Raw genomic sequence first — 22987 nt, 5'->3', positions numbered from 1 at the left:
CTTTAAAGTATAATCGTGAATACCTAATTAATAAGTATTTGACAGTAAAACTGTAATACACACTAGTTGTTAACTTCTGACTGAACCACAGATCCCCGAATCTAATGGCAAAATTATTGGGATTGTGAATAGTAGCAAATTACTGGTGGTATTATTGGACTAATTTGATTAGTAGTAAACTATTAGTCACTATTGGAGTCCGTCTCCCCCCCCCCCCCCCCCCCCCCCCCCCCCACAAAATTAGTTTTAAAGTGTAATTGTTCAACTGGCTTGCCATATGCATCGCGGCTCCGATAGTTTCGTGTAATCGCAGGGGACGTGTATACTTGTGAGGTTTGTTAACTGAACATCGTGAATATCTCCAGAGTTCAAATTGCTTACTAAAGTAGGTCTAGCTCACGCAAAAAAAATAAAAATGATGTAGGCTACATATAAAAATGTATTTTAAAATATATTGCATAACTCACGAATGCAACCACTTGATGGACGTACCAGCGACTGAAGTGAATTGAAACAAGGTACGAAACATTCGTTTCGATGAGACCCAGTGAGATGCATCACATGTGATGAGCTGAACTACCAGATCCACCCACAATCTCATCTATCAGGATTTCAGCTGGCACTAAATCCTTTCTCAGAGGATGGAATGAGCATCTCTCATCACCATTGCGCTTATGCAGCACATTTGGTGTACATGCAGCCCAAGAATAATGGAAGACGACGAAGTTTCTTACAGTTGCATGTACACCAACGTAAAATGTAAGATGTGGAGACTTTATTACCAGTCCTGTCCAGCAGTATCACATAATGGCATGTAGAGGCGCGTGCTGTTGTGGTCCTGCTAATGAAGATAATGCCAGGTTTATAATGTTGCTGCTCCTCATCATCATCTACCTCCTGTGCGGAGCCGCGGTGTTTTCAGCCCTGGAGCATCCCAAGGAGAAACAGGCGAAGGAAAGGTGGGCTCAGAGGTTTGAGCTTTTCAGCCAAAAGTACAATCTCAACAAAAGTGATCTGGAGAAGTTCTTGAGACATTATGAAGAGGCGAACATTGCAGGAATACGGGTGGACACCCTCAGACCACGCTGGGATTTTACTGGAGCCTTTTATTTTGTCGGTACTGTCGTTTCCACCATCGGTAAGAATGGTTAAAACATGAACATATATCCTGACTATTCAGTATAAGTATTCGTAAATATATGTTATTTTAGATATATTGTATTAATATAGCCTACCTAAATTCACAATATGGTTTATATTAACAATTTATTTACAACATTTATAAATAGTAATAGATGATGATAGTAATATATATGAAAGATAATGTAATTTATTATTAACGAATACAAGTCAACCACAGAAATTGTGGTTACAGTTACATTAGTGTTATGTTGTTGTGTTTTATTTATATGTATCTATTTGTGGAGATACTTGTATTTACAATTTGATATATTTTGATTTGTATATAAAATTTAATTCATTAAATTTAGTTTAAATATATTTGAAGCATGCATGAACACTAATGTAAAGTGTTGCAAACTGTTCCCTTGAGCAGCAGGAGAGATGTTAGACTATTGATGCAGGTCACTGTCTGCATGTGGCTATTAGTGTAAAGTTATTGCTTATAGACTAGAGGCTGATATTATAACAGATTTTGAAGTGAATACTGTATGTTGGGCTTAGCCTGAAATTTTGCAGCTTTTGAAAACCTTGCTTCTTGTACAGTTTCAGATCTGACACCACAAGAACTGAGATTTATAAAGGATCGTTATATGAAGTCAGTCGAAAATATTTCCTCCTTCGTTTTCTATACATTTTACTATTCCAAGTTGGCAAATATTGACATTAATATCTTCCCTAAGTTAATAAAATGCCGTTTATCTGCATTGAACACTACATAATGCAATAAAAGATGTTTACAATTTCCCAGTTTCCCTTGCCTGTATTCCTCACTAATTCAAGGAACATTTCCCAAACCCACAACCTCACGATTTCCAAACGATGAAGACCTTTGTAGCTTGTTGTCTTGCAATTCGCCACATTGTGTTCATCTAACTGTTGCCATTTCCTTTCTCATGAAGCACCTTAGGAAATGAATGTGATAAAGTCTTCAGACCTGAGCTGAGGATGTGAATGTGCTTGTCTTCACAATGTCCTCCTTAATGGTGGCTTTTATGTGAGGGGCGAAAACATTTATGAGAATAATAATGCAATCCACTTGTTATTTGCATTTCAATCAGCGTGACATGGGAAAGGTGGGAGATGTTTCAAGATCTGTCACCAATAGCAACACTTTCTTCTCCTGCTTTGAGGATGAAGAAAATAGTTTGTGGTGATTCAGCTCAATAAACAGCCTGTGGCAGATATGGTTTATTCAGTTATATACAGTGTGGGTATAACTTTGCATTTCTTCCTCTTATATTTCCCACAGGGTTTGGAATGACCACTCCTGCCACAGTTGGAGGTAAAATCTTCCTGATCTTTTATGGCCTCATTGGCTGTGCAGCCACCATTTTGTTTTTCAATCTGTTCTTGGAAAGAATAATAACCGTGTTGGCTTTTGTGCTCAAGTCCTGCTATGAAGTCCAACGGCGACGCAAAGGAGTTTTACCTCACGACAGCAGACGAGACTCGAGCAATGCGAGGCTAGACCTTGCAGGATGGAAGCCCTCAGTGTATTGTGTCATGTTGATTCTTTGCATGGCGGCAATGATCATTTCATGTTGTGCTTCGGCCATGTACTCCTCAATCGAGGGATGGGGGTACTTGGATTCGCTGTACTTCTGCTTTGTGGCATTCAGCACCATTGGTTTCGGGGATATGGTCAGCAGCCAGCGAGCCAGATACGAGAACCAGACCATCTACCGAATCGCCAATTTTTTCTTTATTTTAATGGGCGTTTGCTGCATTTACTCGCTATTCAACGTCATTTCCATTGTTATCAAACAGGTGCTCAACTGGCTCCTGAAAAAGCTTAAGATACATTGCCGTCACTGCCCCGGGAGGCCTCTCCGGCCCCGTAGGAACGCGGTCATGCCGGGCCATCTCCGAACACGTGTTCGCAACATATCCATAGACACGGATGCAGTGAATGATAGCGAGACGGATGGACGCAGGATGTCTGGAGAGATGATCTCCATGAGAGACTTCCTGGCGGCTAATAAGGTCAACTTGGCGATCATGCAGAAACAACTGTCTGAGACGGCCAACGGCCATCCGCGGCCATGCGGCTCAACAAACAGGCACAACGGATTCTCTGGTGGGGTCGGAGCCCTGGGCATAATGAATAATAGGCTGGCAGAAACCAGTGCGGACAGATAAATATTACTTTTACAAACAAACTATCACAATGACTTTATGAAAAAGCCAGATTGCACTGCCCATAGTTTAGCTATATTGTTACTTTTATAATACAGATGTAGACTTGTACACAGTCTCTAATATGTGTTGAATGCTGTAGCTGAAATATCCATTGCTGCTCTAAAGGTAAAGAAGATTAGGAACTGAAGCTCAGGTCTGATTGAGGTGCTGAGAGAGGCTTTGCTGCACCATATTTTGACTCAAACTTTTTTGGTTATACTTTATTTTAAGGTGTCCGTGTTACATTTAAGTACTGAGTAATATTAATTGAGTACATGCTCTTTTTGCATGGTTTAAGAATAGAGGTTGGTTTAGGGTTAGTTGCATGTAATTATTCATAATTTATAGTTATTACCACACATGTAACATGTAACAATGACACTAAAATAAAGTGTTAACACTTTTGTTATAATCTGGGTTTTTTTTTTTTTTTTTTTGGCCAAACTAGCACTTTGTATGCCGAAATAAAAATGCACAGATGCCATGCGGGTAGACCTACAGTGGGTCTACAAAGTCTAATCTATAAAGTCTGAGACCACTAGTGTGAATATATATTTTGCATTATTTTTCATAAATAAATATGTTAAATTATGAGCATAAGAGCGTTTTGTTAACATCTTACAGTCACATGATCAGTGTCACAAATTTACTAATTTGATTACTGACCAAGAAATAGTCCTGAATCTTAAGTATTAAATATTTACATATAGGTTTGGGGTCAATAACTTTTTTATTATTATTATTTTGGAGAGTAATTCAGCAAGGATGCATTAGATTGATCAAAACTAACAGTAAAGACATTTATGTTATAACAATATTTCTATTTCAAATTAATGCTGTTCTTTTGAACTTAATTTCCATCAAAGAATCCTGAAAATGAGATTTCACGGTTTCCACAAAAATATTAAGCAACTGTTTTCATCATTGATAATAATAATAATAATAATAATAATAATAAATGTTTCTTGAGCACCAAATGAACATATTAGAATGATTTCTGAATGATCATGTGACATTGAAGACTTTCAGAATATTACTGTTTTTATTGTATTTTGTATCATATAAATGTAGTAGCTTTGAAAAGTTGCAGCCTTAAATTTTTAAGTACAGTTGCTTAACTTATTTTGGAGTAATGTAAAAACATATGTTGTCATAACTTATTGATCATATAATTTTTTTTACAGTGTATAAAATATATTTTCAGTGTGGTCTCAGACTTTTGGACCTCTCTTTCTGTCTTCTGTCGCTTCTGAATAGAGCGTTTCTTTTTAGGGTAAGTGAGCCAAGTGATAAGGTGATGCAAATTGCATTCATCCACCAGTAGCTTACTGTCCTCTTCACTGTGCAGGCATGCAGATATGGGCACGAGGAATAAGATGCTATACAGTTATGAGAGCCAGACAGCTCGCATGCCATCTGCTTCATAACGTTGTACTGCAAATACTTCAGAGTGTCTAACAGCTGTATAAAATTCATGACTCGGCAGCCTATTGATTGCTTGAATTGCTTATCAGGTATTCAGATGAACTGAAATGTATCAGAAGTGCACTGAATGAAACGAACAATGTCGTTTTGAACTGTTCATGAATAGGCCTATGTGCAATGCAATGCCAAAATGGGTATGATGCAGGACATCAGATCATTTTCTCCAGCACTTTGTATCTTGAACTTTGAAACCTGCTCACTTTATTTTGAGATGAATGACTATGTAATGGCGTAATGCATGAGAAATTATAATAAAATATGCTTTGCCAGTTTTGCTGGGAAATCTTGTAAATGTGTGTGATACTTAATTTCATTTACCCTTTGTAATTCTTTGGTAATAATTACGGTTGTTCAATCGCAACATTCAGCGGTCACCTTATCTAAAAATGTCGTCTGTGGCAGCAACACATTTACGCCTCAGTCCCTCATCGCATAACAAATAGGCGCTACTTTCATGTCTCTCGTATTACTTCGCGGATTCGCTTTCTCTCTCAAATCCCATCTTTTATCTCAGTTATTGACTGTACCTCAGAGGACTTAAATATTAATAATATTACCGAAATATTGCTGTGGCGTTTATTTTGTAGACCGGTTGTTTTGTACATTGCAGGGACTATTTTTACTTAGAGGAAGGATTAAGATAACATAAAAGAAAAAAATCTAATTTCAAAACAGACTGATTTTTCATGTCCACATATTTATTTATTTTGTGATTGGCAATGCTAACACTGTCTGTTGGATGTATGAGCAAGAAAGTGAGATGAATAGGCTTATGTTGTGCAAATCGATAAGTCATAATGAAGACTGGAGTTTCTTTCACCCACTGTCTGACTGAGCTGCAGTGCAGGCCTACGTGAAGACCCGTTTATTTAGGTTGGTAGGACATTAGATTAAATCAGGCAGTGATGACATGATCACAACTGTGTGAAACTGAGCAAGAAGCAGAATTCCACAAAACCATAAAACAAGGCACTCTGTCATTGTGGCACCAGCAAGTCTGAGATTAGGCTACTCCTCCCTGGACGATTGCATCGAAAGCCATACAAGCCAAAACATTGTCAACTTTAGGCATTTAACCCAAGACAAATAGTTCCAAAGACAGCACATCCCGACTATGACAAGGAAAATCATGAAATGAGTTGAGACAGAGGGGCCAGTTTTGCCCATTTTTAACTTTTTTCTGAGTTATTAATAATAAAATAATAATATTTTCTCATATCATTTGTCTTATCTTATTATTTTACAGGGTAGAATGAGTAAGTTATGGCTAAATTATTTTTTAATAAGATAGAGAGCTAAAACAGACTCCTTTTTAGAGACCCTCTGAATGGCACAGACTGCTTTTACATATCAAACTGCATCAGATCATTCCAAAATGATGCTAAGAGGTCTGAATCAACTATTCAGTTGCATAATTCTATATCATATATCATATAGAGTAACTATTGAATATTTTATAGGAAGTATGTGATGATTGGTATGTGTGTGAAGGCTAATTCCTTTCCCAAATGTTGATATCAATCGAGTAAAACATATCATATTCCCTTTATAGAAATCATGACTAAATTATAGTCTGCAATCGATCGCTGGGCGATTCATTTGATTAGTGATTCAATTCTGTCAAAAATTCCCTATAAATAGAATGATTACTTCCCTTTGAGCTAAATTGATCTGCTTTCCTTAAAACAGAGGCCTGTCATCATGTCTGTGTGTATGTGTCATGACATTCCCTCTATAACATCTGTCACCAGCAGACCTGTGGCCATCACCAGCTTTCAGAGGTGATGTGAAAGCCAGCAAGCCATTTAAAAGATTTACAAACAGTAAAGAAAATAGATGTTTTCTCTAGCATAATCTCTTAGCCTACTTGTTCAGTCTGTGCTGTCAAAATTTGTGAGTGGATCAGTGCAAAGTCAATGATCCAAAACAGTCATATTATTGCAACCTAGCACATTTCTTACCCTGTTTGCACAATTACAAGTATAATCGACTCTAGAAGACTCTATGTGTTACTATGTCTGTTATTTGATTTTAAAACACAGGCACATAGCCTACATAAAGTAATTGACTCTTGGCTGAATGTATTTATTGTGGTCACTTGATTACCTGAATGTACAAAACAAGATGATATTGTACATTTAGTTTGCATTATGCTGACAGAATTCACCAAATTTACTGAACTCAGTATTTGAATCCAATATGAAAACACTTATTTGGACTTTATACTGGCTTTATATAGCCTATTTCTTGTGACAACTAGCCCCGGTGTCCCCTATATAGCCTATGGCGTATATCACTAACAGAAAGTTACCATAGTAGTTTCCACCATAACGTTCCACAGTTGTTGTTATTTTTTATTATAACTGTAAAAATTAAATTAGGATTTTAAAAGATTTATACAGTGCTCGAGAAGCATCTCATGTCATCGTATTATTATTTTCCAGTGCTATCAATAACTGTGGTAGCTTTGGTATTTTAGTGGATACTGTTTCTATAAACATATTACTCATGGCGATTGCGGTCAATGTCCACTAGAGGGCGCCCGGATGTTAAAAAAAAACAACCAGAAGATCCTTTTTGCAGGTGATAAGAAATTTGATCTCAATCAAATATACATTTTTATCTTTTAGGCTAGTTGTTGTTTTTTTCGACAGTTTTCCCTCAAAATGTAAAAAATATGAGTGTTTCTATTTATTTATTTTTTATTACTACGTGGAACAATTCATTTAGACTCCAGAGGATGCATATTTTTGAAAATATGCATACATCTGCATGATTACCTAATTTACTAAAATAATTTTTCAAAAAATAGAATTGAAAAGTATAAGCAGTAAATCCCACATTCTGTCGTCATGGCTTCAGCGAATAAAAAGTCAGAAATAACATTTTTGTTCCTGCATGCAGCAGTTGGTGAAAAATGATCGAGGATGAAACTGTACCATATTCCACTGGAGTTGTAGTCCGGCGCTCGGCGAACTCCCATTGAGTGTCACTTTCCCGCCCGCGGAGATAAACTACAACTCCCATGAAACCACCGCAGCGCTTCTGTTAATATCAATATGGCTTCTGTCAGTCAGACAAAGGCGAATCAGTTTTTGCCTTGAAATGAAATCAAATTAGGGAAAGGTAGCGGGAGAGTCGGACATCGTCCTATTTGGCTGGTTCATGTCTGGCGACGGGGATTACAAGGGACGGAAACACTGTCAGTTGAGTTGAATAAATGCTGTGGTGCACGGAGGCCCCGCACGCGCACAATCAGGTAAGTCTGAGATGCCAAATTATAAGAAAGGCGTCATTTGTTAAATCAGTCTGGAGACATGAAACATGCATTGACGTGCAAATGACACCCGGGGGTGAACGAGCTCGGTTCGACTGCTGGTCCGCATCGCATCCGAAGTCACATCTGCTCTCATTCTGTGGCGGGATAGGGGTTTAGAAAAGAAATGCTTGCAACTGTGCAACAACTGACACTGTGTTGACATTGGTGTGTTGTGTTGATACTTACCTCATTTCATAAATTATTATGACTATTATTATATATTTATGTACTGTATATATCTATATTATTATTGTTGTTGTTGTTGTTGTTGTTGTTATTATGTTTTGTGTTTTAACAAGGTGTTGCCAGCATCCTATATCATCTGAGTATAGGGTGTATATAGGGTGAAGGATACGAATGGTTACATTTTGGTTCGATAGTTCTTGCAGTGATTTTTTTTTTTTAATTGCAGTGGTTTTTAATTAAGGAAAGTGGCACTTTTAAGACCACACAAATTCAAAGTTGTCCATGTTTTCTTATAGATACTGTACTGTATTATACAATTAATCAAAAACGCTTGTAATTGTTATTTTTGTCTCGAAATTAAATTGCTTAATTTATTTGCAAACATTAATCCAGTGGATTTTTAAAGTAGATAGGCTGCATGTGTATCCCACCTTACTTTTTTATTGTAAAGGCTTTACAATACATTACATCAAGTTAGATACATTTTTTATTTACCAAGCCAACAAACTACAAAAACTGCTGATCAAGCTAAAATATGGAATATGGTTTTAGTATTTGAAACTTCAGCATCCATTGAGCAATAGCCAAAGTCAGTGTGGATGTTCTCTAGTCTTACCGTGGTCCATTCAACCTGTTCTTATATCTTACTTCAGGACAGTTTGCATTTTCTCTGGCTGAGCATCTTTCTGGACATATTTCTTTTTTAGTGCAGCAAGCTTGTGAGACACCCCTTTTTTATGCCATATCACTTCATTTTCTCAGAGTGCCCAGTTTGTCCTCACAATGAAAATAATGTGGGGTAATGTTTATAAAATAAAGAATGTGTTTGAGCACGACTGAGTTCATTTGAGGTTTATATGAGGTTTAATTGACATAGTAGGCTTATTAGGAGCAGGGGTTATTAGTGCACATTATAAGCCCACCTGACATCATGTTTATGGATTATACAGACAGTGATTTAAATCTCTTCTTTTTTTATTTTCTTTTTTTATTAATAACTTAATTTAAATATATATATCATACGCAGCTGAAACTGGAAAACCTTGAATGGCATCTCAAACAGCTTTGATGCAGTTCAAGTTTTGTGTGACTTAGCCTAAATATTCCTCTTGTTTGTTCTGTAGATGCTTATCATATTCAATATGTTTATAAATATCATTTTAATTGTAGAACCACAGTGGGCATCAGGTACTTCAGTCTCTGGATGGGCTGTATTTTCATTGATCAGTGGGCTTGGACATCTAATAATTACCAGCTGCTTATAGAGGTAAACTGGTATTTGAAAGATAAACACAAGTTACATATGAAACAAATGGGCTGTAAAAAGTGTTTAAAATTGCGGAGACGTAAAGCGAGATTTGGGATATTTTGGATGCCGTTCTGATGAAGAGAACCAGGGCATATGGACAAAATCAACTTTGATCTTGAGCTGCTGCAAAACAGATGAGTTTCCTCCTCTGCCTCCACACTATAGTTTCAGAACTATAATGGGTAACACTTTATTTTACAGTGTCCTTGTTACACATCTTACATGTAGTTCGTTACTGTAGTAATAACTATAAATTATGCATAATTACATGCAACTAACCCTAATCCTATAAGTACATGTAGTTAATCAATATAACTCATTACTTAAATGCATAATTACACTGTAACACAGACACCTTAAAATAAAGTGTAACCCTATAATCTATAGATACTTTTATGCTTCCATGCGTAAATCAGATTAGAACATGAATATGCAAATAAAAGAAACAAAGAACTCCCGAGAGCATTAAAACATTAAAGTTGCATGCACACCAGTAGCCTTGCATTTAATGCTTGATGTAGCAAGATTGCATCTTTCTTGATTGTTATTGTTGTAAGTAGTGATGCATTTTTCATTATTAAATACTTATTTGTCTTACTAGTCCTACACAACTGCATGTGGGCAGGCCAGTTAACTGAGTTGGTTTGTCGTCAAGTGACAGTTTAATCTCAGTTGAAGTGGTTGTGCGTGCCTGTGGTTGGACACGTCTCCATACTGGCGATTCTGAATTCCTCTATCATTGTGGTTTATCGCCTAGCTTGGCAGAGATTACTAAAAACTAGATTTGATGTGCAAGGTGAAACCTTTACATTTGGGATTTTTCATTCCCATATAAGACATATTTTGTCATCCTGAAAATATATATGTGGTGCACTGCACACACATTAATGGGACAATAAGAGACTGTTTTATGACTTTGTTTGACGTTGTTCGGCTTCTCCCGCTAAAGGCTTGTTTGTTACAGGGTTAATGTATTGTTCTTTAGGAGATACATACAAATTAGACTGATCTGATACCGAATGAATCCTCAACAACCCCTGGATGGATTTATTGTTGTTTTTGCTGATTTGCTGTATCTGATGCCTCTGGATAATTAAACCTTTTGAAGCTTTTTAAAGGGTGCTTGGGTGAGCAGAAATCTTTTTTTATTCATTTTATGCAGCGCAGACACCAGGAGACAGTCGTACTCACTCATCAGCAGAATTTATTCTTGAAGAATATGTCGCAGGGAAGTTGAAATCTTCATTTTGTTAAAAGGAGCCTCACCGCTCTCTCGTTTACTTGATTGCATTACACTGTGCCATATGGAATGCATATTGCATTGGCACGAGTTTTGCATTTGCAGCGTCATAAGTTGTAGCTTCCTTTCAAAACTCGGGCATTGACCAAATGAATTGAAATACAATGTGTTATAACAATTCAGCAAAGCATGTGTGTGTGTGGGCAACAGTCAGCCTGGCATTGAGAGGAGTATTCTCAGACAAATGCCTTTATGGAGATTCATCCTCAGCTTTTTTACTGAAAGTAGGTTGGCCGCCTCAGATGGAATTTTTCTTGGCAGTTTTCCCTAAAGTTAACCTCCTTCCCCCTCCTCACGTGTTCCAGCTTTCTGCTGTTTAAAGTCTATTAAAAATTCTGTGGTAATGCATGCAGTGTCTTTGCCTTGACCTCAGACAGGCTCCGCACTTCTGTTGCAATGATTGGTCGATAAAGGTGTGGTGACTGACATTTTCTTGGAAAAATAGCGCTTTAGTTAGAGCTCATGCGCATGTGGCCCCTGCTACACCTCCTCCGCTGCATTTCTTAGACTAAAGCATTGTTTTTTTTAGTCTAGGCTATGTTATTATGACTTTTATTCACTATGCAGCCATGTGTCGTGTTTTATCAGCATGGGTTTAAGGATTTCCTCCGACATCAATTCTCTAATGCCGCAGCTCTCTCTTTCTCTTGGCAGAATGTCCCATTATACAGATGAGCCTCGTTTTACCATTGAGCAGATCGACTTGCTGCAGCGGCTACGTCGAAGCGGCATGACAAAGCAAGAGATCTTGCACGCCCTGGACACCCTCGACCGGCTGGACCGCGAACACGTGGAGAAGTTCGGCCACCGGCACGCCCATGGCGGAAGCGGGACGGCCGTAGTCAACCACGGCAACAGCAGCAACGCCACCACCTCTTCCAACTCCTGCACTACCTCCACTAACAACCTCGCAGCCTCTTCTTCAACGACCTCTACGGCCACGCAGACCGGTTACCGTGGCAATGGCCTCTCACCATCTCCTAGCAACAGCTACGACACCTCCCCGCCCCCGACGGTCCCCACCCCCATGCCGGTAGTAGCACCCATGGTCCAAAATGGACGGGACGGCCTTGCCGCTATGCCTAACGGGAAGCTCTCCCCGCCCCGCTTCACTGTTAGCAACACCTCCTCGAGGGCCTTCGCGTTCGAGCATCCGGATGAGGAAGTGGACATCGATGACAGAGTTGAGGAGCTCATGAGGTCAGTGGGATACTGTCCGGATGGGTCATAAACTCATGAGGTGGAATGTGAAGTCAAGATTGGGAAACGAGTGCTGGTTCTTATTAGGGGCTTTCGCACCGGGTAGTTCTAGGAACTAGCCACCAAGGTGGTTCCCCGAGAATTAATGGTTCTAATGTCCTTAGGAACATTTTCCTGGTTGCATTCGCACCGCCAGTAGGAACTCAGAAGTGACGTAAGCCGCGCTTGTTGACGTGACTTTTATTTTGATGGTGTGATGGACCTTTATTTTGACGGCGCTGAGAACGGCAGAGCCTAAGCACACAGTGCTCTCCGTGTTCATTAGTTTACGATCTGTCTAACAGTCCTGTCTAATACGTTATTAGATAGAACTGTTATACATAGAAAGTGGACCGTATATGAAAAGGCATTAGCGTATGCCGTGTGGTTGATGTCCAGTGTTGCTAGCTGAGCAGAAATACATAATCATGTTTTGCTTGGTCCCCTCAAAGTTGTGTTGGATTTTCTCCTTAGCGTAAAGGTTAAGAGGTCCATCTATCACTGTTTTCCATGTTCGTAGAGTTAGTTTCTGGCTATATATAATATATTCTGGCTAGAAAATAATTCTGGCTAGTAAATATATAGGCTATAATCTGTGTGTTTACACAGCTTTTTTAAAAATGGCGGATGCTGTTGTTTTTAACTTACGTTCGGCCAATCAGCATACACTAACGTCACTGGTAGTTCCTATAGTGCTGGTTTAGACCCTACTCTGAAGTAGGAGCTAAATTAGTTCCTCCAAAAGGAGTTCCTAGAACTAAAATCGATCCTAGTTCCTGCGGTGCGAACACGCCAAAATCCGGGTTCTTCCGCCATTAGTTCTAGGAACTATGAAAAGGTTCCTCTGGTGCGAAAGCCCCTATTCAGAACCTGTTCTCATTTGAAAATGTTGAACTTACAAAAGAAAAACTGAATGGTGCAACATAATACACAGTAAAAAAAAGAAGAAGAAAGCAGAGTAGTCCAAATTCTGAACAGTTGACTAATGAATGGTTCTTTTACATGAATCACAAGTGAACTTATCAGGTTAAAATGACTAATACTGAATCTGACTCACTCATTAACTTTGCTCATATCTGAACTTAAACTGTACTTTATTTGTGGTTTGTGAGACAGTTTTGTGACTGGTTGTTCATATGACAACATTTAAAGTCGGCATGAAACAGAAGCTGCGATAAATCTTTTCTTCTGTATTGTGACGTATATATGAGTGAAACGGCTTCTTGAACAAGAAAAAATGTAGGGCAGGACTTTATTATGTCTATCGGTAATCGGACTGGATCGTTAGATCATTGTGATTTGCTATTGCTGTGATCTAATGTGAGTGACAGGTTGTCCCTGCGCTGCATGACTGTCCTCGCCCCAACACACAGAGAAGAGATGTCCCTTCAACTGGGAGAAGCTAAGATTACGATAGTAAATACCGAAATATTCCATAAAAATGTGGAAGTTCATGGTGACTTTAAAGATACGCATTAGGGACATTTTTGTAATACGTGGTTGTTTAAAAATGTTACCAAAAATAGTATTGCGGTTTTTCATTTGATGTCATTTTTTAGTCTCAGTGTGTGTGTGTCTCTTTGTGTCTCTTTCTGTGTCTCTTTCTGTGTCTCTTTCTGTGTCTCTTCTCTCTCTCTCTCTCTCTCTCTCTCTCTCTCTCTCTCTCTCTCTCTCTCTCTCTCTCTCTCTCTCTCTCTCTCTCTCTCTCTCTCTCTCTCTCTCTCTCTCTCTCTCTCTCTCTCTCTCTCTGTTGTTGTAGAATGGACAGTGCTATAATTAAAGAAGAGATTAAAGCATTCTTGGGGAATCGGCGAATATCACAGGCAGTAGTTGCCCAAGTTACAGGTTAGTGTGCTTTGCCTTTTTGTTTTCCAAATTGAAAAACTAATATATTGTGATTTATTCTGTGAATTCTAACATTGTCCTTGTTACTTTGTGTAATGAAAAAGAGAGCAGTTAAAGCACACCATGATATTTTGTTATGAAAGAAATGTCAGCTGTAACGTATGACTGCCTTTTATTAAAAGGGTATAGTTCACCCAAAAATGAAAATTCTGTCATCATTTACTCAACCTTCTGTTGTTCCAAACCTGTATGAGTTTCTTTCTTTTGTTGAACTAAAAAAGAAGATATTTTGACGAATGTCGGTAACCAGACAGTTGACGGCTCCCATTGACTTCTGTAGAAGAAGAAAAAAGTCAATAGTCTGGTTACCAACATTCCAACACCAATTTTCATTTTTTCTGAGTGAACTATCCCTTTAAGGTTGTAGGATTTGTCAAGTCTGGCCTTAGAGAGACATTTGCAAGTCAGATTTTGCCCTTATATGCTGTGTGTCTTTCTCTGCAGGTATCAGTCAGAGCCGGATCTCTCATTGGCTCCTCCAGCAGGGCTCAGACCTCAGCGAGCAGAAGAAAAGAGCCTTCTACCGCTGGTACCAACTAGAGAAAACTACACCTGGTAATGTGTCCAATGTCTTTCTAACATTTCTGTCATTCATTTTAACTTTAACTCTAAACATACCCCTACAGAATTAAAAAATATATAAATGATTGGGTGATAAAAATGTTCCAGGAACATATCCTATTTGGGATGTGTTTAATTTAATTTATTGATTGTGTGCATGTTAATCTTCCCTATTTACATTACCTCTCATATGGAAGCTTGTTTCCATCACGGAATAAAACATTTAATAATTGCGACTTTTTATCTCGCAATTCTGATTTTTTTTCTAGTAATTGCGACTTTACATCTTTACAAAATTCCGACTTTTTTTCTCACTATTTCAAGTTTATAGGCTATCTTACATTTCAAGTTTACATCTCAGAATTCGGACTTTTTCTCACAATTGCGAGTTTATATCTCGCAATTCTGACTTTTCTTGGAATTACGAGTATTTATCTCGCAATTCTGACTTCTTTTCTCAGAATTGTGAGATATAAATTTTGCAACTGCGAGTTATAAAGTCCAATTCCGAGGAAAGAAAGACTGACTTTATTTGGCAGGTGATATAAACACAATTCTGACTTTATAACACGCAAAAAAGAAAAAAAAGTCCGAATTGCAACATGTAAACTCGTAAAAATGTCCGTAGCCATCATCTAATGGTCACTTAAAAATGATCATTAAAAACACTCATTTAATTAACACTGTTAAATTGAATCTTTGGCAATTGAAAGTTCCATTATGTACATTATAATTTTGTGATGCCTAAATTAATTGAAGCATTTTTTGAATTTAAAATTTTTTGAATTGAGTTTGCTAGTTTTTTGTTGTTGTTTTTTTTACACAAAATATGTTATATCAGCCATGTATTGTTTAACAGCCATAACATGAATAATTACTGTGTTCTTGTGCTCTGTCAGTTTCATCCAGGCTGATCTGAGGGAAGATATTAGATGTTCATTGAAGAGATTAGAAGATCATGACCCAAACCCAGAACACCAGTTTCTCATTATCAGTTGCTTTCAGACACAGTGAACAGGCTTTAGTCTACCAGAGAGTCTGTCCTCAGAAGCACACAGACTGTTTCCCTTATGACACTTCATCTGAGATGACATGTCATGTTTGTGCCCCAGGTGCAACACTAGCGATGCGGCCCACTCCGATGGCCCTGGAGGACATTGTGGAGTGGCGTCAAACACCCCCTCCCATTAGCAGCACCCAGGGCAGCTTCCGTCTGCGGCGTGGAAGCCGCTTCACCTGGAGGAAAGAGTGTCTGGCGGTCATGGAGAGGTGAGAGGATATGGTAAATTGTGTGAATGGTCAGGACAGGTTACTGTGGGTCATCCCATGAAAGTACATTTCTGTAGGTTTTATTTGGTGGCACTTATAAGGTTACAATAAGGTTCCATTTGTTAACAATAACATTAGTAGTTAACATGAACTAACAATGAAAAATATTTCCAAAGCATCTGTTAATGTTCATTCCAACATTTACTGATACATTAAATTGATTAATATTATTTAATGGACTTGAGCTAACATGAACTTACAATAAACAGTTGTCTTTAACTTTTATTTCATTAAGTAATGTTAACAAAGATTAAGAATTTGCTCATTGTTAATTTAATTTTAAGTTAAGGCATTAACTAACATTAACTAATGGAACCTTATTGTAGTGTTTTAACATTTAACAGTCCAGTTAGACATTACCAGCTTTTTCCTAAAGGTCATGAAAATTCTTATTAGAAAATGTATGCTAATTAATAAACTAATTAATTGAAAGCTAATTTCTGCAAATATTCCCTTGTCATAATTAATTGTTCAATAGACAGTCGTTTACTATGAAAAAAATCACAGGTGGTAACAGGATTAAACAACAAACAATTTGTACAGCGGTCAAATTTAATTAATTTATAAATACACTATTGTATATATATTGTTAATTTGTTTGTTTATAGTTAACTAATGTTAATTGTTAAATGTTAAAATGTTAAAATATATATAGAAATTTACATTAATTTTAAAGTATTGTTCATTGCTAGTTCCATGATACTCAATGCATTAACTAAGGTTAACAAACTTTGAAACTCATGGTAGTGTTCATTTATCTTTTAATTTTACTTTTAATGTTTTCTTTTAAACATTGTTTTATTTCAATTAGTTAATATTTTACTTATAATTGACTCTTTAAATGAAGCATAGCATGTTGTACATATAGAATATGTTTTTGCTGTGATATCATTACTAGTATCAATAATTGTGAAATATCACTGGAATTGGTATTGACTACTGAAATGTTGGTATTGTGACAAACGTAAAACGTAGTCAACCTAAATCTAAAAGTAGGTTATCTAATCTAGTTTAAATGAAGACATAATGCAAGCTTATATTTAAAGCTAAATATTGTGTGAATTGCTTGATAATTTCATCTCATCTGCCTTTGCTGTCTTATGTTTTTGCTCAAGTTATTTCAACGACAACCAGTACCCCGATGAAGCCAAACGAGAGGAAATTGCCAACGCCTGCAATGCAGTTATTCAAAAACCAGGTAGGATGTTTAAACACAGCCCCCATAAAGAAGATGAATGCATGTGTAAATGCTTGTTATCGTGGCCCCAGACATTATTGATGAGCTCTGCTGTGATTTGATTAAGGGAAGAAGCTTTCAGATCTTGAGAGGGTCACGTCTCTGAAAGTTTACAACTGGTTTGCCAACAGAAGGAAGGAAATTAAGAGAAGAGCCAACATAGGTAATGTTGAAGCCCTCTGGGGACAGACAAAGCTCGAATTACACGCAACAATGCATTTTGAATGTGGACAATGTAATTATTTCCATTGCATTGTTATCACCGTGCGGCAGCTGTCTCATTCAAAATGTGCAGTCATCAGAAATATTGAATTTACAGAAAAAAAATGCCTTTCAGAAAACGCCGTTCCATCATGTTGGCTACATCATAATGGGCGCAGATATGTTATGGCAAGGTCTGTTTTTTTCTAAGAAGCAGCAATCCTGGAGAGTCATGGGATTGATGTCCAAAGCCCGGGAGGACATTCCAACAGCGATGAGATCGATGGAAATGACTATGGTGAGCAAGTAGCTGCTGACCAAGTTTTGGGAATGGTAAGGGATTTTTTCAAAAAAAAAAAAAAAATATAGATATATATATATATAAATCAACCATCCCAACATGATTTAGCTAGAATGGCTAGAATGATATTTAGCTACATTTAAAAAAAAAAAAAGGATTTTAAATGATTGTCATGTTATCGCTAAAAAAACTATTATTTGAAATGCTTCAAATGAATTTAGGCATCACAACTTTACAATGTACAGTATAAAAAATATTATCATTTTGAGATTTGCTAAAGATTACATTTAACAGTTGTATTAAATTATTAGTGTTTAATCTCTAATAACCGATGTTACAAATATGTTGCCGATATACTGTGGTTTGTATGAACAATTTCATGCTCCTTTGTCTTTTAATGACACAAAGTCATTCAAACAGGTTTGCGGGGGAAAATCAGAGGGCTTCAGACCAATCTCTGGTTCTCTACTCCCTTATAGGACGACAACACCGGCCCAATAGAACACCAGGACCCCATAGCTTTGGCAGTGGAGATGGCCGCTGTCAATCACAGCATCCTGGCTCTGGCGAGGCAGGGAGGAGCTGCCGGTGACATCAAGACAGAGGTGCTGGATGATGAGTGAGAATCTTCCCTTCGACGTGGAGCGCGGGAGGGAAGCCGAAGGAGAAATGTGGGGTTACGAAAATAAAGCCAAACAGTTGGTGCGTGAACTGTGATTGAGGAATATGGCCAGGTCGTGGATGACCAAAGTGAATACCGAGGTTATAAAGACTGTTAACCCAACATTCCCTCCTTCCACCTCCCTCCTACATGTGTCTTTTCATTAATACCGCTTTCCTACGCGCAGCAGGTCGGGGAGGCGCTGCGTTTAAACTGTTGATGGAACTTCATGTGACATATCACCCTGCCATATCCCATACTTGGATAGTGAATTTCGTCTCTCAGTTTTCCTTCTTTCAGGAAGTCTTCTTTGCAGGATATAAGAGGTCAGTATCATACTAAATGTTCACTGCCTCAGCCTCTCCAGGGAAAGTGTGTTGGGAAGCATATTCTCTCTCACTTCTTAACTTATTTCTTTATCTACGTGCAGTCCAGCATTGCTGAAGTTGCATTTTGAACTTGTACACTTGTCACCAGGGTCCAAAATTAACACTCGCCTACCACCAAATGCGTACCAGCGGCTTTGCCAAGTAAATAGAACAGACTTGCTGGGCTGTTGTTTAGAACTGTAACATAGTTGGGAGAGGATTAAAACTACATGTGTGCGTCCTGGCAAAATGAGTCGGAATGCGCACGGGCTGATTACGAGCTACTGGCAAAACAAGTGAAATATGTCAATTTTGGTCGAATTTGTGGTTTTCACAAAAATGAGTTCATTAAGCCTTCGTCTAGCGATCCCTATGCTCCAAATAGCAATTAAACATCTAAAATGATCTTTATTTGTATGTTTTCTGAGAGGTGTACCTTCCTAAATCTTTCCTTTGTTTTAATAATCCATGAAAAATTGCCGTTTTTCTCTGCTCACTTCTCGACTACTGGCGCTTCCCTTCAACACAAGTTTGGTATCGTTGTAAAGCCAACTTTGTGAATATTCATAGCGAATTCTCGATGGCATGAGTGAACCAATGAAATGTGATTTTCAAACTCATGCTGATGTAAACGCTTCCGACAGTGTGCGATCACGATATACACACAGAATTACAGTATTTCAAAATATCTGTCTTGGCAAGTATTCACGCAAACATTATCTTTTATGTCTTAAATGAACATTTGGTTAACTGTTGGGGAAAATCATCTGATCTGTAACATTGTATTAGATCCGTGCAGTACAGTAGGTGTTAATATATAGGCTGTCTGTCTCATTATTGTTAATCAAACAATTGTGGTATCATGGGGGAAAAAAGCTGAATATATATTTTTCCTATAGAAAAAAAGCCAAATTTGGTGGTATTACCAGGGATTTTAAGGTATGATTGCATCATACATAATTTTGAAGGTTTTTTTTAATAGAGAATGTGAAATAACTAATTTTTTTAAATCATTTGCTCATTGTTACTCATTTTGCCAGCACGGGTCACATATTTTCAAAAATCGAGTAGTTTATTAATCAGTCCTGTATAATTAGGCTGAATTTCAACAGTTTTTTGTGGCCGTTTTACATAAAATGTGAAGTAAAAAAATTTCAATTCAGCTCTAGATGAAGCGCAGTACAATTGTATAGAACACAAGGGATCTTAAGATGTGGTTTTAAAAGTTTTGACATTTAAATAACATTATTTTAAAAGTTATTTTAACTCCATACGTCATCTTAATAATGGCTAAAATGCTACAAAAAACCAGTGTGATACACAGTGCATCAGCCAAAGATGTCTTTCTGAATATGTACATCGCTGTAGTGATGGTGTTTAAACAAGATGAATTTAAATACGCAACTTCTCTGGAAAAGTTTTCATCATACACAATGTCTTACAGCCAAAGTGTAGCATGCTATTTGAAGCATCACCACTACAATATCTAAAGTACAAGAAAAAAAATGATAAAAACGTACTTAGTGGTAACTCATAACTAAACATATTCCATGTCTTAAGTGCAACATTCTGCCCTCACTAATGCAAGCGTTTTCAGTCAACGGTATCTGTTGCTATTTGTGTGTCTTCAAACTTCCAGTTCATCTGGGATGACGGCACTGTTTGTCATTAACATGCAGGAAAAACAGGTAAATAATTGAATTATAATTGAGACAAGAATGTTTTATCTCAAGTACAACACGATGCAGTTTTATGACCAGAATTAAATATTCGTTTCCATGAAATTGGCAAAACGTTAATTCTGGACCCTGGTTGTCACATTAGAAATTGCATAGGACTGTATAGTTGCATACCATAACCGGCCTGCTGGCTTCAGCAATTATGTATTGCACTTTTAATTACTGGCGGCAACTTATTTATGTTCCTGCCGCTACACAACTGTGCATCTCTGCAGGGAGGCATCGAGGGCCGCCTGGAAACTGAAGCCTTCTCGTGAAGATTGTGCCATTATATTTCAGCATTAGCAGACTAGAAAATCAGTCGGGCTCTTCTGCAGGCCTCTCTAAAAGCAATCAGACAACAGCCGTTTAATTGAACGTATATAACCTCAAAGTGTTCTACTCGGCCAATAACTGTGCAAACGTTCCAGCAGCACACGGCTGGAAAATGTTGTAGCATTGGGAATTTCTTTGTCTCAGCGAATGGGAAAACACTTGACAATCAGGATGACAACGTTCCAATACAAAAACCTGTTGGTGTTTGCCCTCGTGTCCAAATATGGGGTTTCTCTGGAAAGTGATGATAACTCCCCTCCACAGGGATTAATAACAGTTAGTTCCGAAATTAAAGTGGATTTAACCACTCTAATAAAAATCCCATGTAATTGCTTGTTTGTTTTAATAATCATAAAATGTCACTTTAAGGGGGAGGGTTATGGTGCTTTGGGTTCTTTACCTCAACATACTTTTTTTTTTCCCCCTTTTATCTGGTACTGTTTCAAAGAAAGATAAGAGGGATGGACTACTTCAGGTTATTTTCATTTGTGCTTCAGAATCATGGTGCTTGTTTTAAAAAAGGAAAGGAGATACTAACCACGTGCTCTCTCCCACCTTTTACTGTCTTTCCTCTTTGCCTTTTAGGAAGCTGCTTTCTGTGTGTAATGCATATCATTGCAGGCACAAATAAGCTTTTTTTAGACTTATCAAAATAGCTATCAGATGACAAACCTGTGAAAAGTATCAGCTGCTTCAAAAGTTCTCAGAATGTCTGAAATACCATTTCAACTCATAAACACACCTTTGTTTCTATTGAGCGTAAGGACTACAGATTTATGTCGATGAGATCGCCACTAGCTAACTCGTAATTAAAACGTGAATTTTAAACATAGAAATTGGGCTTCAGCCTTGATGCAAGTATTTCTAAGCACTTAAATTACAGAATATGTCAAATCTGTCAACACGTCATTTCTGTGAAAATTAACTGTGGGTGACGCTGTTTAATTTAACGCTGAAGTTCCTAGATACATTTATTCAGCTTATCATAAATGTACCAAGCCTATTTGCTAAAGTATGTATCAAAAGAATATTGTGTGTTAGGAGAGAATATTAATTGGAAATTAAATTTCTCACTTACGATAATTCTGCCAAGCAGAAAAAAATGCATCAAATGAGACGTTGTTTTTCTAGTTATGCCTTGTAAATTGGTTGAAAGGTTGTAATGTTTTCCTTTATGGGGTGACCAGGACTAGTTGACACACTTTTTACTCCAGTGACTATTTGTCAGTGTGAGATTATTGTTGAAAGGTAATTTCTGCATAGACACAAACCTTGCAGACTAGCGCTTGCTGTAACACTATATGGGGTAAGTTGTCACAGTTGGCAACCCCCACAGCATATTTTTGTTTATATTATAAGTATTATATTATTATGTTCATTGGCTTTTCAGAAAAAAAAAGCAAAAATGTCAAATTATTGTTTTGGCTAACAGAAATTGTAATGAACTTTATAAAATTCCAACCTATAAAACTTGACAACTTGCCCCAATCTAAATTTTGAAGGTACACTATGTCATTTTTGGCCTTTTATCGGTTAAAAGACAAACCTGCATTTTTTTTTTTTGTAGAAGAACATTGTTTTGGTTGTACTTCGACTGCGCAACTGTGTAGGCATTCACTACTAGGCTTAAGAGATATAGCCAGTTTAGATGGAAAGGATCTCAAGTAGTGTTGTCATGATACTAGAATTTCTAACTTCGATACGATACCTTGAAAAATATCGATTTTCGATACCACGGAGAAAAAAACTGCCACAATATTAAGGTTTTTTTTAATTTTTTTTATTTAAAGCTAAATATAACAAGTTTAGAACATGACAATGAGGTATATTTTACATGAACAAAAATGTCCTGAGGTAGTGCACTGGTTCAAAAGCATAAATGCTGGTTAATACATTAACGTTATTTGATGAACATATTTAAACGCAAACGTGCATGCATAACGCGAAAACAATGCTCACTGGATCGACATGAAGTCAAGTCACCTTTATTTATATAGTGCTTTTAACAATACGGATTGTGTCAAAGCACTTAACAGTATCAAATTGGAGGATAGAGTGTCAGTAATGTATAATAATATTAAACATTCAATTTTCAGTTAAAGGCATGTCATTATTGAATTCAGAGATGTCATTGTCTAGCTCAGTTTAGTTTAATTAGTATCTGTGTAATCA

General features: G+C 37.4%; 2 protein-coding genes across 9 annotated transcripts; both read left to right on the top strand.

Annotated features, from left to right (window-relative positions):
- Positions 1-507: 507 nt before the first annotated feature.
- On the top strand, positions 508-3888 carry kcnk13a (potassium channel, subfamily K, member 13a). The gene is made up of 2 exons (XM_079854321.1): positions 508-1138; positions 2432-3888. The coding sequence occupies exons 1-2, from the start codon at positions 808-810 to the stop codon at positions 3319-3321; spliced, it is 1221 nt and encodes a 406-aa protein (XP_079710447.1). The 5' UTR covers positions 508-807; the 3' UTR covers positions 3322-3888.
- Positions 3889-7883: 3995 nt separating this feature from the next.
- Positions 7884-20256, top strand: hmbox1a (homeobox containing 1a). Of its 8 annotated transcripts, none has more exons than XM_079854235.1 (9): positions 7884-8104; positions 11614-12159; positions 13958-14043; positions 14548-14658; positions 15777-15933; positions 17109-17191; positions 17298-17393; positions 17643-17764; positions 18153-20256. In XM_079854235.1, the coding sequence occupies exons 2-9, from the start codon at positions 11615-11617 to the stop codon at positions 18231-18233; spliced, it is 1281 nt and encodes a 426-aa protein (XP_079710361.1). In that variant the 5' UTR covers positions 7884-8104; position 11614; the 3' UTR covers positions 18234-20256. The 8 variants fall into 8 exon arrangements, with proteins under 8 accessions (XP_079710361.1, XP_079710360.1, XP_079710364.1 ...); XM_079854234.1 differs by having other exon boundaries at positions 7887-8104; positions 17649-17764; positions 18212-20256; XM_079854238.1 differs by having other exon boundaries at positions 7893-8104; positions 17649-17729; positions 18212-20256.
- The last annotated feature ends 2731 nt before the right edge of the window (positions 20257-22987 follow it).

The sequence above is a fragment of the Squalius cephalus genome (assembly GCF_949319135.1).
Source record: "Squalius cephalus genome assembly, chromosome: 20".
Classification (NCBI taxonomy): Eukaryota; Metazoa; Chordata; class Actinopteri; order Cypriniformes; family Leuciscidae; genus Squalius; species Squalius cephalus.
Note: the sequence above shows the minus strand (reverse complement) of the source record. Positions and strands in the feature narration are given on the sequence as shown.